Source organism: Mizuhopecten yessoensis, unplaced genomic scaffold, assembly GCF_002113885.1.
Source record: "Mizuhopecten yessoensis strain PY_sf001 unplaced genomic scaffold, ASM211388v2 scaffold739, whole genome shotgun sequence".
Classification (NCBI taxonomy): Eukaryota; Metazoa; Mollusca; class Bivalvia; order Pectinida; family Pectinidae; genus Mizuhopecten; species Mizuhopecten yessoensis.
The window spans coordinates 446,598-461,568 of record NW_018403697.1 but is presented as its reverse complement, the minus strand read 5'-3'; the positions used below and the strand labels follow the sequence as shown (position 1 = coordinate 461,568).

Genomic DNA, 14,971 nt, shown 5'->3' with positions numbered 1-14,971 from the left:
TGCATTAATTTCCAATTCCTATTTTGTGTTGTAAGGATTACAAAGCATTTTTTCCCCTGACATATTAAGATGTTGATTTTCACTACCCACATATATCTGATGTGTCTGACAGCTGTTAGCAACAAGTCAATTTTTATTCAATTGTGTCTTCGAGTTGAGCTAAAGGTAGTAAATCACCTATCTTATCTAATGTTCACAGTAACAGTTTTAGCATGTCATTGCTATAAAGAGTGAATTTTTCCTGAAGAATAGTGAGAAATAAGGGTGCTTTAACTCATAAGATGACTACTTTGGGTTGTGCTGTCTCATTGTGGGAATGAAAGTGATAACTGTTGAATTTTGTTTTGGGTCCATCCCAAGCTTTGAGAATTAGCAGGTATTTAATGGGAAAATAATTAACTGTTAGACCTACAGGTGACTCTTCAAGAGATGTTGTTTTGATTTTCAAACATTTTAAAGCAGTTTGGTAAGGAAATATGCTGTCTAATTGTGGAAGTGAAGATCAAAGATATTGAAATCTTGTCCAGAGGATTATTTTTGCATTAGTCCATGCTTGTTCTATCCCCTGGCTTGAGAATGACAGTTAATTAACAAGACGATTATTAAGTGTTAGATCCACAGGTGTCTCTTCATTAGAACATCCCTATTGGCAATACATTGCTAATTACCTTCATAGCAATCGCTAATTTCAAGGTACTTGAACAGTATGTTACAATATCTTGCTAATTAAAATGTTCTATAATTAATTAACACTTATAACCTCAGAATCGGAACAATGTCATACAGTCTCTTGCTTAATTAATATGTCCAATAATTATTGCTTTGTACATGGATGTAGGTATCTGCAGAACATTATGCTCCAATGTTTTAAAAATCTTCTAGGATCACACACTGATAAGCTTAAAATCTTCAAGGATTAGACCCATATTAGCTCGGATTGATAACATTTTCTTACACTGAAATTCATGTTACTTTAATAATTGTAGATTATAAGAAATCTTCTATGACTTTTTTTTTAAAGAAATGGACTTCTAAAGCTAAGTAAAATAACAGAAGTATTGATTTTTGATTTGAACTTAGAAAAAAACAGCATATTTTGCAATATGAATTTAAGGTAATAAAAGAACAAATTTCAAAAAGATTGACAAACAATTTTCTAGTTTGTTTTAAATCTAAATTGTATTTGTCAAACGGAACTGTATTGATTAATGATAAAGAAATTAATACCATATTTTATAAAAGCGAATTTTATTAAATAGGAATAAAATAACCTTGGGATGACTTAATTTCGGACGATTTAAAATTAATTAAGTTGCTTACTGGACTTAAATTATATAAGGAATTGGACCTACTTCAGCAGGTAAATCTTTGCATAATTGCGGCAAAAAACAAAATATCTCGACTTCTTAATTAATTTTCAAATGTTCAATTATGTATGTTTCTTGAATCAAAAAGGTTGTATAAATTGTGAATCCTTTGGACAGATATATTAACAATGATGAAAGTGATTACAAGTGTCAGTTATCTAGATTTGGATTTCAGAATGAAATATGTGTTACAGGGTCGTAACTGGAATCCTAATTAAGGGCTGGTATTGTATGAACCTAATGGGGATAATTTCATCAGGCTGTTGTGACGGGGTAGAAAGTTGGCATGTACCTATGCATGGTTGTAATTTATGATGTTTCCGAGATGGAGCACCCTCACTCCATGTCACGGCTCTATACCAACCCTCAAACACTGGACAGTTAAAATTCCTCATTTGTTTTCACAAATTGTTTAAAAGCTTTAAAAAAATTGACAAGTGATGTCAACCGCTGTGAATAAGACCATGAGCCTCTGTGACCTTATCTGTGTATATGTCAAATCAGGTGACGGCTGATTGCTTAAAGTCACGCTATTATTCTACATACAAGTTTCTGGTTAAGCCTACAAACGGGTACAATGCAAACGTTCGAACTCACCTGAAGGTACCCGGGTAACCTCAATGTGGGTGAGTCAAATAGGACAAGATAATAAAAAGTTTTCTTCTTCTATAATAAAGTTGTACTGGTTCACCTGCGGAAATGGAGGGTGGAGGCTCACCTAGCGGAATGATAAAGAGAAATCGTGGATAATCGCAGAAACTTCGCTAATGACTTTCGATCAAATACAATCTCGGGGACACTTAGGGTTAGGTTCACCTGTGTGTGATTCTGAGCAAATCCAAGCTGGGACCCCTTGATTCTACCGGGATTTTAAGAATACAATATATTAGTTTCCTATTGATAAACTCCTCATGTTTATAGGCAAAACCAGCCCTCCAATTCTGCTCATAGACAGACCCCGCACAACTAGCGGCATTGCAGAATTGATTTTAATTGTTAAAACTGTAATTGGATTTCAATTGAATTGAAGGAAGTATGTAATTTGGACAGTATAAAAGATTCTTTTCGGTGAAAGACTGACTTACCGGTGGTTGGATCAAACTAATGGCAAATAAATGGATTTTGAAATCATTCACAGATAAATTTCACAGATCAGCTTCATCTTAATGTTTAGAGAAATTGTAAAAAAAAAATCTGGATTTTTATTTACATTTAAATATAAAAATTTGAAACATTTTATGTTTCAAAAAGAGAAAAAAAAATTGATATGAAAGTTTATTAGCAATACATTGATTGATTTGTGTGATAATCAAAACAAGGTGGGGGGTCTGATTTATCACAGTAGTTAGGAATATATTAGATAAACTTGAAAGATTAATTAAATCCTGAAACAAGCTGCAGAATTTCCCATGGAAATGACAAATTGATTATATATTAGATTTTGCATCAACCAATTGTCATAGACTCTGCCTAATTTCAAAAGGAGATGAAAAAGGATGTCAATGCAATGTCATGTCAAGCTTACTAGAGCCACAAATTTATTTTCAGTAATCAAAAATTTAACAAAAATAACAAATACAATTAATATCAAAATAATTTCAATAAAGCATGAAACAGCACAGAAAAATGCATTATTTTTATTGGTCATTTCACTGACCATTGGTCAGTTTGGCCTGAGAAATAAATTTTGTGGCAGCTGCTGTCTGAAGCGCAGTGTCATACCCCTGTCAACTTTTTCCCTGCAAAAAGACTTCTGCAAAGAATTAGTTTTAAGCCCCCATTAATTTTGTATGCAGAAAAATGACCACTAGTGGACATCGCTGGACAAAGGGACTCAGGTCCTGACTTCGGATTCTTAACTGGACAAAAGCTATGTTTTCAGAAAATTTATGAATTATTATAATATAAAATGTCGGTTAGAAATAGCCGCTCACATCCTTTGATTGTTTTGCTCGCTGGACAATGGCCTTAAAAAAAATTGCTCGAACCAGCGGTCAGTTGGTAAAGTCTCAGATCTTGACCTGGCGAAAGACATATCTTAGGGTCATGGGAAGGGTCGGTTTATGTCAGTCTAAAGGAACTGGACACTTGGCATTGTAGTGACCACCGAGTGACCACTGGCTATTGAGAGATGCATTATAATTAAATCGGATATGGCCAAGGACCAGCCTCTTCACTCGTATAGGTCTGTTTTTTTCATGTGAAATATTTCATTTGAATTTTTAATGTGTATAATCAATTGATGTCCCTGGGAAATGGCTTGACCACTGATGACACCGGAGTGACCACAACTGACCGGTCATCTCTTGTCATGGAAGTGACCATCACACAGGAGGAAAATAACATGTAAAAAGAGCAGATTAAAAAATGAATGATAAAAAGTTTTTGGAACCACCTGCTTTTGAACAATGACTGATGATCGCTATTGTACAGGTGCGGTGCTAAGCGAGGTAGACAGCAATCACAACTGTGCAGTGATTCCCTTGATAAATTATTTAAACGTTTTTAACTTAATGATAAAAAATTGTCATGGAAATTATTCTGAAAAAGATTCATTCCTTCTCTGAAATGTCCATATCATAAATGAAAGTGCATCTTTCCATGGAAAAGATTGTTTTCTCAAGAGAAACAAAGATTAAAAATGCTTTGTTTAAAATTTCAAGAATGTTTGTCTTCTTTGAAAAAGATTTCTTTTGATAGATAACGGAAGTTAATAATGAAATTTAAGTAGGCTTATTTCAATGGCTGGTGGTGTCTCATCAGTCAGTTTGACTAAAGTTGGTTATTACGCTTTCTGAGAAAAGAATTGCGGATTTGTCCAAACCGGATAAAACAGTAGCCATATCATTTTGACACACTCTTGATTACTCGTCGGCAAAACAATTAAAACATTAGGCCCTATAAAGTTATCTCCTGCTTCGCATCCGGAACACTGCAACACGCTTTAATCAGATGTGGACTTTTGACTTGGTCCTCCTTGACGGCACTCATTGTCATATACGACCAACGGTAATACCTTGTCATCTTACGAATTCTAATTATTTAAAAGTTAAGTGGTGACCTATCAGGATGTCTGGTGTTATCTGTCGCATCACTCAGGAGAAACACTTACGGTTGCTCATACCGCAGCGTTCAGCCAACCGCCTGATACCAGGACACAAAATACTGCAAATTTGTCGGTTTGCGTGTAAAATGTATCTTGACTCCATGTATAAGAATTGTTCGCCTCCGGAGCTTGTTACTGCTGACGATATTGTGTGAATATGTCACATTTTTTATATTTTATTATAAAAAATAACTGATCAAAGCTACCAATATCAATTACTATTGTAATATTTATGAAACAGTAATTACAAAAATTGCTTAAATAGAAATAGTTGTCAAGATTAACTTGCATAAAAAAGTAACTAGTGTTTCAAATGATATTTTCTTAAAATCTTGCCACTTGTACAATAGTTCACAATATTTTATGGGGCTTGCCTCCTTAATGAGGCGTCTCGGCTTCAGCAGCATCTTTGACAGTGCGGACACTTGATGACATTTACGGAGGACAGGAATAGATGATTGGTGTTTAATTGGTGGGATGGGCCCTGATTATGGCCCCTCTTATCAGCACTTGATGGAGAGTCTCTCATTAAAACCGGGCACTTGTCTCCCAAAATGATCAACTTCCAAATAAACCACTCAACAAGCTGTATTGATCTTAATGAGTAACAGATATGGTCTAATATATGTTTGGCACCAACCCACTCTATACACTGTCATCATCCCATCACAGAAGTGCTGCCAAAAAAGTGGTCCCACCACGCAGACAGAGCTACCCGCCCCTGTCACTACGGGTAATGAGGGAGGGGTATGCATCTATCTATGTCATTAATACTGGGAGGGGGCCACCAAATTGAGGGAGCCCTGTGGTGACTGGTCAGCCAATGCAAAGTGGCTAAGTCATTATACCATGGCACTTCTAAAACACCATTATTGCACTAATTTTGTTTGGGGGGGAGGGGGGGAATTGTATATATTTTTTATTGTATATCAGTATTTTTTTTAAATGTCTTGTTTAATTTTATCTTCATTTTTGAAAGTTAACAAAAATAAGAATAAAATAAGTATCTCTTGCTTTGTATAATATTTCAAAAATACCAAGATTATATTTCAAATTAATTTTTTCCAGGTAATGTTAATTTATTTTTTGAATAGCTGAAATATTTTTAGCTATTTAGTTTTATAATGAGGTAACAAAGTGTGAGTTGACTTTGTTCAATATGTGGCCTGAGGGTTGTCACTTCACATCAATCTTATTTGTAATAATATCTTGACGACGTCTCATTTTAATAGCTCTACCCGTTATTGACAAACCCAAAAGGCTATGATTACATCCAAAACTCATTTTTACGTCATTTAGTGGACAATTATATCGCCCTTTTTAACTGTTGGACGCATCTCTAATTCAAAATGTCAACGCTATTGTATGTTTTTAAATTTACACAACCAGGGGCTGATATCAAGATGTTTGCGAAAATTGTTTGTCATTCGGGGACACACTCCACGCCTAATGGATAGGTTGGGCAGTAGTACAGCCTTTCCCCGTATATTCTAATAAAAACCCTCTCGGTCTGTCGTTCGTACAAACAGTCGTGTGCCGTACCTGGTTTTTGCTATTGTTAATGTTTTCGCTAGTCCACACTCTTCGCAGCAGATGCCTGCCATCTTGTCTTTTGTGATCTCCGCAGACAAAAGCGTTCTGCAATGAGGACCTTATCCTGTGAAAGCTAAACTTTACAAAAAAGCTGGTTCCTGATACAGATAAGGTCGGCCTGACACCTGCTTTCACTAAAACCGTTAGACCAACATTTTCTTCATCCCTATTATTTATTTTTGCAGCGTCTATTCATGAAGTCTAAGTTCATCTGCTTTAGGTCTCTCTATCAAAACTCTTATCTGTATGAAATCATGAAGATGGCTCGTGCAGACAATGAGAAAATGTAATCTGTTCTACTTGTGTCGATTGTTGATCGGCTGACTGTGAAGTCGTGCTGGAACAAAAGTCGTACTCCACGCTCAAACCTGGCCAGCTGCACTCTGATACCGTAATGGAAAGATGACGTAAATTAAATTGGATCTGAAATCTTAATATATTTTTTGTATCTCATCTGTTGAATGATATTGTGTGAGCTGCATTCTTTATTATTAAATAAAGCTGTACCCTGGCCTATAGATACAATTTTTATTATACGAAAGTTTTATTTCTTTAGATTTTGCTCCATTTTTTCCACCTTATCAAGCAGAAAATATTATGTTGCGAACACCATTTAGCCTTCAGTTGTCTGAATTAATTTCTCATTAGTTAAAAAGACGTTTTTACTAAATTGAATTAGATGACAAGATATTTTTTTACGCATGAGCCATTGCCACAGTTATTATAGGTAGAAGGGGGGGGGGGGGGGGGGGGGGGAATGACAAAGATATGAGGATACAAAGAAAAAACGGCAATAGCTTAGGCAGACCTTTATTATCAGAAACACAATAAATCTCCCTTTTTTTATAAGTTTGTCGAAGCCGTTTAACAATATACTTCAAATACAGTATCTCTATTTAAGAGAGACACTAAAAAGTGCATTGGTGTGCTGTAAAGTTTGTTTGCGGGAGAGATATATGGTTTTACAACTTTTCCAAGTATGACCATATGTTCATCTGGGATGAGATCACGGCTGTAAAATAGTCATCTTTGTTGATTTAGATTTAAAATTTGTCCCAAGAAGAAGTTGAGACGATAGTTTTATTGTGTCCCATCCGGGTTTCCGCTATCTTTATGGCTCATCCAAAGCACAATGTCCGACTGCTACAGTGGTATATTTGACGCGATCATAGGCTAATTTTCACCTGAGCAATTGACAACAGCTTCTTAACCACTTAAGTTGGGGGTTTTACAGATAATGGCTAAAATGGACACAAGACAATGTATGTCGTCGGGATCACTTTTGAATCTGTAGGAGAACGTTTACCGTGTGAGATCAGACCACTGAGTTTGAGGTTTATTGGTAAATAATTATGCCTCCAGGTACGGGTTTATAGTCAATAGATTACTAATAATGGGGGTAATTGTCACAAATCGGCAGCCATCTTTATCTCGTAGAAATGGATTTGATTTTTATTGGACAATTTCTGCTGGGTAGGAAAGGGGTGTACATGTTCATCAAGTTAATTGGTCAAACGTGTGGAGTTATTTTCACATGGCTTGGTTTTTACTCAAAGTATCTACAAGATTGAAGTAATTCTTATGGGAAGGAAATGAAAAATATTTTATTTTTAATTTTATTTTTCAATCCTTCTGATTTTGATTTCTTGTTTTTCTTGTTTCCTATTTTCATGTTTTGTCTTGTTTTTGTATTTTTCAGGAGATCTTAACTACAAATGTTCCGACTGTGAGGAAGTGTTCAGCAGTTTGGTGACTCTGAAGCATCACCAGGCCCTGTCCTGTCCCAAGCCAAATCTGCAAATGCACGAAACCAATTCAGACCAGTACAGCCGGTCAGAGGATGAAAGCACAAGGTATTTATCTTCATCAATGATAATGTTTTCTAAAAAGATATAATTTATTAAAAAGAGATATAAAATAGAAAAATTGTTTGTTAAAAGTCAGTTAATTGATATGGAAAATAACTTTGTGTATTTTAAAAAGTTAAAATTCATAGGTTCGATATAACGGGACGATGCATTTAAGTTTAAGTGATAAGACAGTCCCATCTCAAGAACGGGTAAAAATGTCCTGTAATTTTTCTTAAGCAGCTTGTTTTAAAACCTGGTAACATCAGAGGGCTTTTTTTTTATTCCAAGTAGCTCTTCAGTTGAGGAAAACCAGTTTTATATCGCATGTCACAGTTTTATAAGGAATCGTACTGTTTAAATATAGTCAAACTCTTATCTCGGACAAAGTGCATATCTATATATTTTGTAATTTATTTTTACTGCTTGCTGTGCATGTCATTACCATGGACAAATGACATTTGTATGTTAACGGTCGGTTTATATCTATTGCAAATATTCAACAAGTACGTCAGAGAAATTAGATGCAAAATTTATCAGATTTTTAGTGATAAAGATCAGTCCAATAGATCATTTAATCTGTTATACAAATAAGGAAAAATCTGTTATGTTTGATTTGGTTTAAGAGTAACAGGACATATCTGTCCAAGCTGAGTGGTATTTGTTTCCGATATCTTTCGTTGGAATCCTTTGAAACAAACGCAGTAATTCGTGATGTACTCGTTTATGCCTAAAGTAAATATTATAAAATTCATTTCAAGTATCGGGCACCTGCATATCGACATAAATCAAGAATCATTCGTGTCATCTTGATCAGATAAAAGCTTGGGATTTAAATCAATTTTCAATAATGTCATTCGGTGTATAATGATTGTGTGTCTTTTCCGTCTTGGGCGTTGGTTTTATTTCGTAATAAAAAATCACACGGAATAAATAGCGAATCAAACAAGAATTTGACTATTTTCTCAACGAAATGCAGGAAGATTAATTTATCTTTGAGGTGTTTCATAAATCTCTATCTTTATTATGTTTGAATTGTACAGGTGTAACGCTGCAGATGATTTAATATCGTTAAAAAGACTTCCCAAGTTTGACGTAATATTTATACACTAGTCCAGTTTTAACTTCCATTTCCTGGTCTGATATAGCAAATAACAGTTAATAATATGTTGTGTTCAGCAATCTTAGTCTAATCATGTATTTAATTTAATGTGATGATATTTGGGACAAGCAGGATGTACTACATAAAAGATACAGATCTAGTTTTTGTGACGCCCAAGATAACTATCATAATAGATTAATTTAATTATTGACTACAATTACTCCATAAAATCATTATTTCATTATTCATTAAAGCATTGAGCTAAGAGTGTCAATTATGTAAAAAAAACAAATCAATTTCGTTTTCATTGAAAATGAAAAGTTGTTTATTCATTTACCATAAAACAAATTGATTTTCTACACAAAAGATTTTAACATTTATAGAAATTTGATAATTAGCTACTTCTGTTGGTTTGCAAGAATTATATTGATTTTAATTCTATCTTAATACATGATTTTACAATTTATTAAATGAGTCGTTAAGTTGGAAGAAAATAAACTGAATTTTTGTGACATCACTGACATAATGTTGTCAGTTAAGTAACGAAATGGATTCAGCTATTACGATAAAAATCAGTAGCATTAAGTATATAAAAAGGTAAAAGGGCAAGGGAAATTACTGGTATTTGAAAAAGACCCTTTCTCTGAGAGAAAGAAACAGTTCTTTTGTAAGTACCGTATCTGTAACTCAATGAGCGTCAATTAGAGATATACATTTGTAAGAGGACACAAAAGTCAGGTCGGTATCATATTTAAAATTAGTTGTGTCAGTGGAGATAGGAGGAATCGGTTAAGATTGTCAGCTATTTCCTGGTTCACCAAAGTCTAATTAAAGATGCCTTGTAAAAAATAATGATAAAATTCTTTGTAACGTTAGAACATGGCCTCCGCTGACCCCCGCCTTAGTGAGAAGGAAACACCCTACCACACAGATATAGTTTGAAACTGTGAGAATCACAGCTCCTTTGTTAGTGTCTCATGTCCACGTGTAATCACAGGTTTTACTCCCATACTAAGTACTTAACAATCTATTGATGTTACTCTACGTGCTTGTCTGCCACACAAGTGCAAGGGTTTCAATTTCTACATATATGGCTTATGTCGTGTTTGAAGGGATGGACATTTTATTGTCTACGTTTCAACAGCTCCGTACTTAGACATACATACATATATATGTATGTGACCTCAACCACCGCCTACCATATTAACCGTTTGCCAGATATTTTTATTTTGCACTATATTTGTATCTCTCTTTTATTTAAAGCATAATTTTAATAGATTTTAATTTTTGATATGTTTCAGTCTACATGACGGAGATGATCTTGCAGAACACGATTCGATGGACGGAGAATTTAAATGTGAAGAATGTCCTCGTAGCTTCCAGTGGAGGTCTAACCTAATTCGTCACCAGGTAAACATCTCACTAATGATTATATAAGAAAGTAATCTAAGCTATTGTACTCTCATATTAATACCGTCTCCATGGCTGTGGCGAAACACTTTTAACTCATTCACCCCTGAAGACATTTGAACTCTTCCAATTCAAAGGTTGGAATAGTTCATTATGAATTTTCAGGGGTGAATGAGTCAATGTGTAACATAAGCAATTATCTGATACAATTTTTAGAGGACTATTTGTTTAAGATTTTTTAAAGTTAATACCTCTGTTGTAAATTTTATTATTGGTGGTTTTATGTTAATTTCAAAATAATACATTGTTTTTTTATCAATGTTATGATTAAATGCATTTCTATATATTTTCTTTAATTTTATGGTATTTTTATTTGTATTCCAGATATCCCATGATTCCGGGAAACGTTACAACTGTGAAAACTGCGATAAAATCTTCACGGACCCAAGCAACCTTCAGCGCCACATCCGGGCCCAGCATGTTGGAGCACGCTGTCATGCTTGCACAGATTGCGGGAAAACATTTGCGACATCAAGCGGTCTGAAACAGCACCAGCACATCCACAGTAGCGTAAAGCCGTTTCAGTGCGAAGTGTGTTTAAAGGCCTATACACAATTCTCCAACCTCTGTCGCCACAAGAGGATGCACGCCGATTGCCGTCAACAGATCAAATGTAAAGACTGTGGCCAGGCATTCTCAACTGTCACCTCGCTAAGCAAGCACAAGCGATTCTGTGAGGGAGCTCTCCGCAACGGCATGCACATGCCTTTCTCTGCCGACAAGATTTCACCAATGAGCTTGCACAATGCCGGAAATCCAGCTGGTACTCTAAACCCTGCCTTGTTAATGGGGATGTACCGCCATCCATACCCATTTTACCCTCCACTCGGAGCTTCTTATCCAGTGTTCCCCGGATCTCATCTTCCTTTCGGATCCCTGAACTCGCCAATGTCACCATCGAACCCTTCTAAACTTGGCCACGCCACAAGTCCTGAGGGTAAAGCTTTTATCCCAAGAGTTTCACCAAGGCCTCTATCATCCGAGCCAGAAATGGTGAAAGAAGAGAGATTCCGAAAAAACTCTGTTGGGTCCGAGCCAAGTGACTCTCCCCTGAGTTCGTCAAGTGAACATGATGGTAGTTCAGCTTCCGATGCCGAGAGTGAAAGTAGTGTACGACGTCATCGGAAACCAGTCTTAATGGAATCCCCAAGACCTGTTGGCTTTCTTCCATCTAAATTTCAATCAGAACCTGTCTCCCAGGCGATGTCTCCGAGGTCAACATCCACCAGGAGCCCTGTCCTGGAGAAGTCCCATGATGAACAGGACACGCCATTTGATCTTTCAAAATCGAGCAAGTCTGCCGTGTCCTCACCTGACTTGTCCTCGCAACTTAAGGAGAAGTCATCAGAGGCACCAGGTGAACAACCACTGGACCTCACACAGAAGGTTCCCAAAGAGATCAGCCCCATCGACACGAGAAAAACACACATTTTTGGAGAAATGAAGTCGCCAGTGATGTTTTCAGAGTCGTCATCAAAGCTTCACTATGCATACCCACAATTCCCCAACCAGCTTTTGTATGAACAGACAATGCGCATGGACAAGGAAAAACTTAGCCAGTGCCTGCAAGAAAACGCTAGGTACATGCCATATGCCAGATTCCCAATTACAAGTTCTCCCTTTGTAAACTCTCATATCAGTCCATTTGGAATGAAACCAGAAAACATGGACAAAACGTTGTCTCCCGTACTTAAAATGGACAAATTTCCAGAGCAATTTTCATATCCTGCCAACAAACTTAAGGAACGTTACTCCTGTAAGTTCTGCGGGAAGGTTTTTCCAAGATCGGCCAATTTGACCCGTCATCTGAGAACCCACACGGGTGAACAGCCATACAAGTGTAAATACTGCGAACGATCCTTCAGTATTTCCTCCAATCTCCAGCGACATGTGAGGAATATTCACAACAAAGAAAAGCCATTCAAATGTCCACTGTGCGATCGCTGCTTTGGTCAGCAGACAAATCTTGACCGCCATCTTAAGAAGCACGAATCCGAAGGCCCCAACGTGATAGACTCCCCAATCAACGAACCCGACCTTGACGAGAAAGACGAATCTTACTTCTCCGAGATTCGTAACTTCATCGGAAAGGCAACCGATTCAGGACTGTCACATGGGATTTTGAATGGTGAAATCCAGCAGCATCCGCTTCTCGACCATCAGATGGATCGTACCGACAAACTTGACATGGCCGAGGAGGATTCGGACATGGAGGCAGATATGGAAGAAACGGACGAGCCTCATATGAAGAAAATCTGTCTCGATCAACAAATCTTATCAAATAACAATGAGGAAGGGAAGACAACTCCTACCCACAATGGTTTTTACAACAGTGTTGTTTTACCAGAACGCGAGTTTGTTAACCGTACGCCAACCCCAACTCAACTGGCTTGTTCATCGTGAGAGAGTGATCAAAAATGAAAAGACATTTTCATCTATTTATAGACAGAACAAACTGTCATTTGTCAGCATACCGTCTCTGCATTTAAATATCATCGTAATTTATTTTTTGAAGTTGGCAGTTAAAATATTTGCACTAGTCATGATAATTTATGAGATTTCTTCTGTGGCTTTTCACCATAAAGATGTTCTAATTATTATTAATTGCATCGGATCATGACAACATGATTTCAATGATTCCCAAAGATTACAAAAACATTACTATCTGGAGACCAAGCATTCTCAAGATGAATATTTTTTTCAAATAATGGACCAAAGATTAAAAATGTCATTCCATCAGAGTGTATTTTATAAAGTCGAATTCCTAATTTGGAAATGTTATTATTGTAAGTTGTCTTTAGGGCAGTTTGAAAAGATAAATCTTCGTTTGAACAACATTCGATATACATTCCTGTATTTTGTTGAATTTAGCAGAACTTGATATATTTTTTTTAATTTTGTGGTTAAAAGATGAAAAATTTGTTAGATTATGTTGTTATTTCAAATCTTAATTCCATTCCTGGATATTGTGAATCTGAAAAGTTGGTAGAAATTTGTTTTAAGAAGAGTATTGTTAAGAATTATTTTCCAATGATTATTTTCTTATTTCTCGTTGACCAAGATTTGGGGAGTAAAATTTCCACAAAATGGTGTTGTTACCTCCCATTTTGTTACTCTCCGATACCACATGTCTAAGGTAAGCCCCAGAGCATCATATTTTACCTGTAAAAAGCCCAGGAGGTTTAGTCCTGAATAAAAACTTGGGGACATGAAGACATTGACTTCTCCTCAAGTTTGTTATTTTTCAAAAGTTTTTACATGAACCTCACCATTTATATCTGTTTTACAGGAGGGTGGGCTTATTACTGAGCGTGGGCTTATTACAGATACAATGGCTTAACAAGATTCCCCGATGTCTACCCTTTAAGGTTGAGTGACGGCTCGTAAACAAATTTAGATATACATTTGTAAATATCTCCTGAACGCTGCCATATGTTTCCTAAAACACCTGTGATTGATAATTTTCCTGCCATGTGTATAAACCACTGTTAATTTATATGTATATAAATGAACTTGTTGCTTCTGTTTCCTTCTCAAGTACAAACGAGGGACCAAATTGAATATGAAATATGTATAGAAAATTGTCATATATATATTTGTATATATTACACTGTCTTGGTGTATAGCCACAAGCTGTGCCACAAACAGCTAGCTTTGTTTTCCTCCACGTGTTTTTTTTTAAACAATTTTGTAATTGAACACACAGGTTTTGTGTTGTTTTTTTCAAAGCCACCCCATCAGAAGGTCATTATGTTTTCTGGTATAAAAGGAACACTTCAAGATGTTTGTTGCATTTTTTTGTCGGTTTCCTTTGATCTAGGGGTATATTATTAAGTGCTGTTGTCTTTGTGTTTATGTAGATTTTTCATTTTAGATTCAATTTGCTATGGTGCTTTTTTTCAGAAATAGATTTTTTTGCATGTCTTATTTTGGCTTATATGGTAATTTTGTTAATATTTTTTAATTTTAACGAAATTAAAAAAACAAAATGAGTAACTCTGAACTTCAAAACAAAATTAGAATATTTATGTAGTATATATATCAGTATTTTGTTTTTTCAAAAGTACATGAAGTAAAAATATGAAAAATCTTAATTGGAGATTCAAATGCATTTAATGTGTGAATGAATTATTTTGTTTTAAAATGTAGAGTAATCTCAGATTTCATATGTAAAAACGACAATCATGTTATAATAGAATCTCAATCATAATGCATTTAAGCATTGCTTTTTCTCGATGAACGAGTATCAGAAAATATTATTATCTTATACACATTTGATGAGAGCAAAAATGTATTTGCTTGCTTCCAACAAAGAAAATGAAATCCATTTAAAAAAGAAAATACTCATGACTTGCTAACCGTTTGATTCACATACGCTAGCCTGAATCAATGACAAACATTTTAAGAATGTGCATGCATGATCGACCACAGATTCTGGTATATTGAGTGAATCTGTCCGTATTTGCATATAGGGCAAATCTGCCAT

The 14,971-nt window shown here is 35.6% G+C and overlaps 1 protein-coding gene across 1 annotated transcript in view; it reads left to right on the top strand.

Moving 5' to 3' along the window:
* LOC110452387 (PR domain zinc finger protein 16-like) overlaps positions 1 to 14,504 on the top strand; it is a 138,730-nt gene extending 124,226 nt beyond the window's left edge. Inside the window, exons 5-7 of the mRNA XM_021500887.1 lie at positions 7,766 to 7,919; positions 10,317 to 10,425; positions 10,810 to 14,504. Of these exons, the coding sequence (XP_021356562.1) occupies positions 7,766 to 7,919; positions 10,317 to 10,425; positions 10,810 to 12,888 (2,342 nt within the window). The 3' untranslated portion in view covers positions 12,889 to 14,504. The remainder of the gene's footprint in view (positions 1 to 7,765; positions 7,920 to 10,316; positions 10,426 to 10,809) is intronic.
* The last annotated feature ends 467 nt before the right edge of the window (positions 14,505 to 14,971 follow it).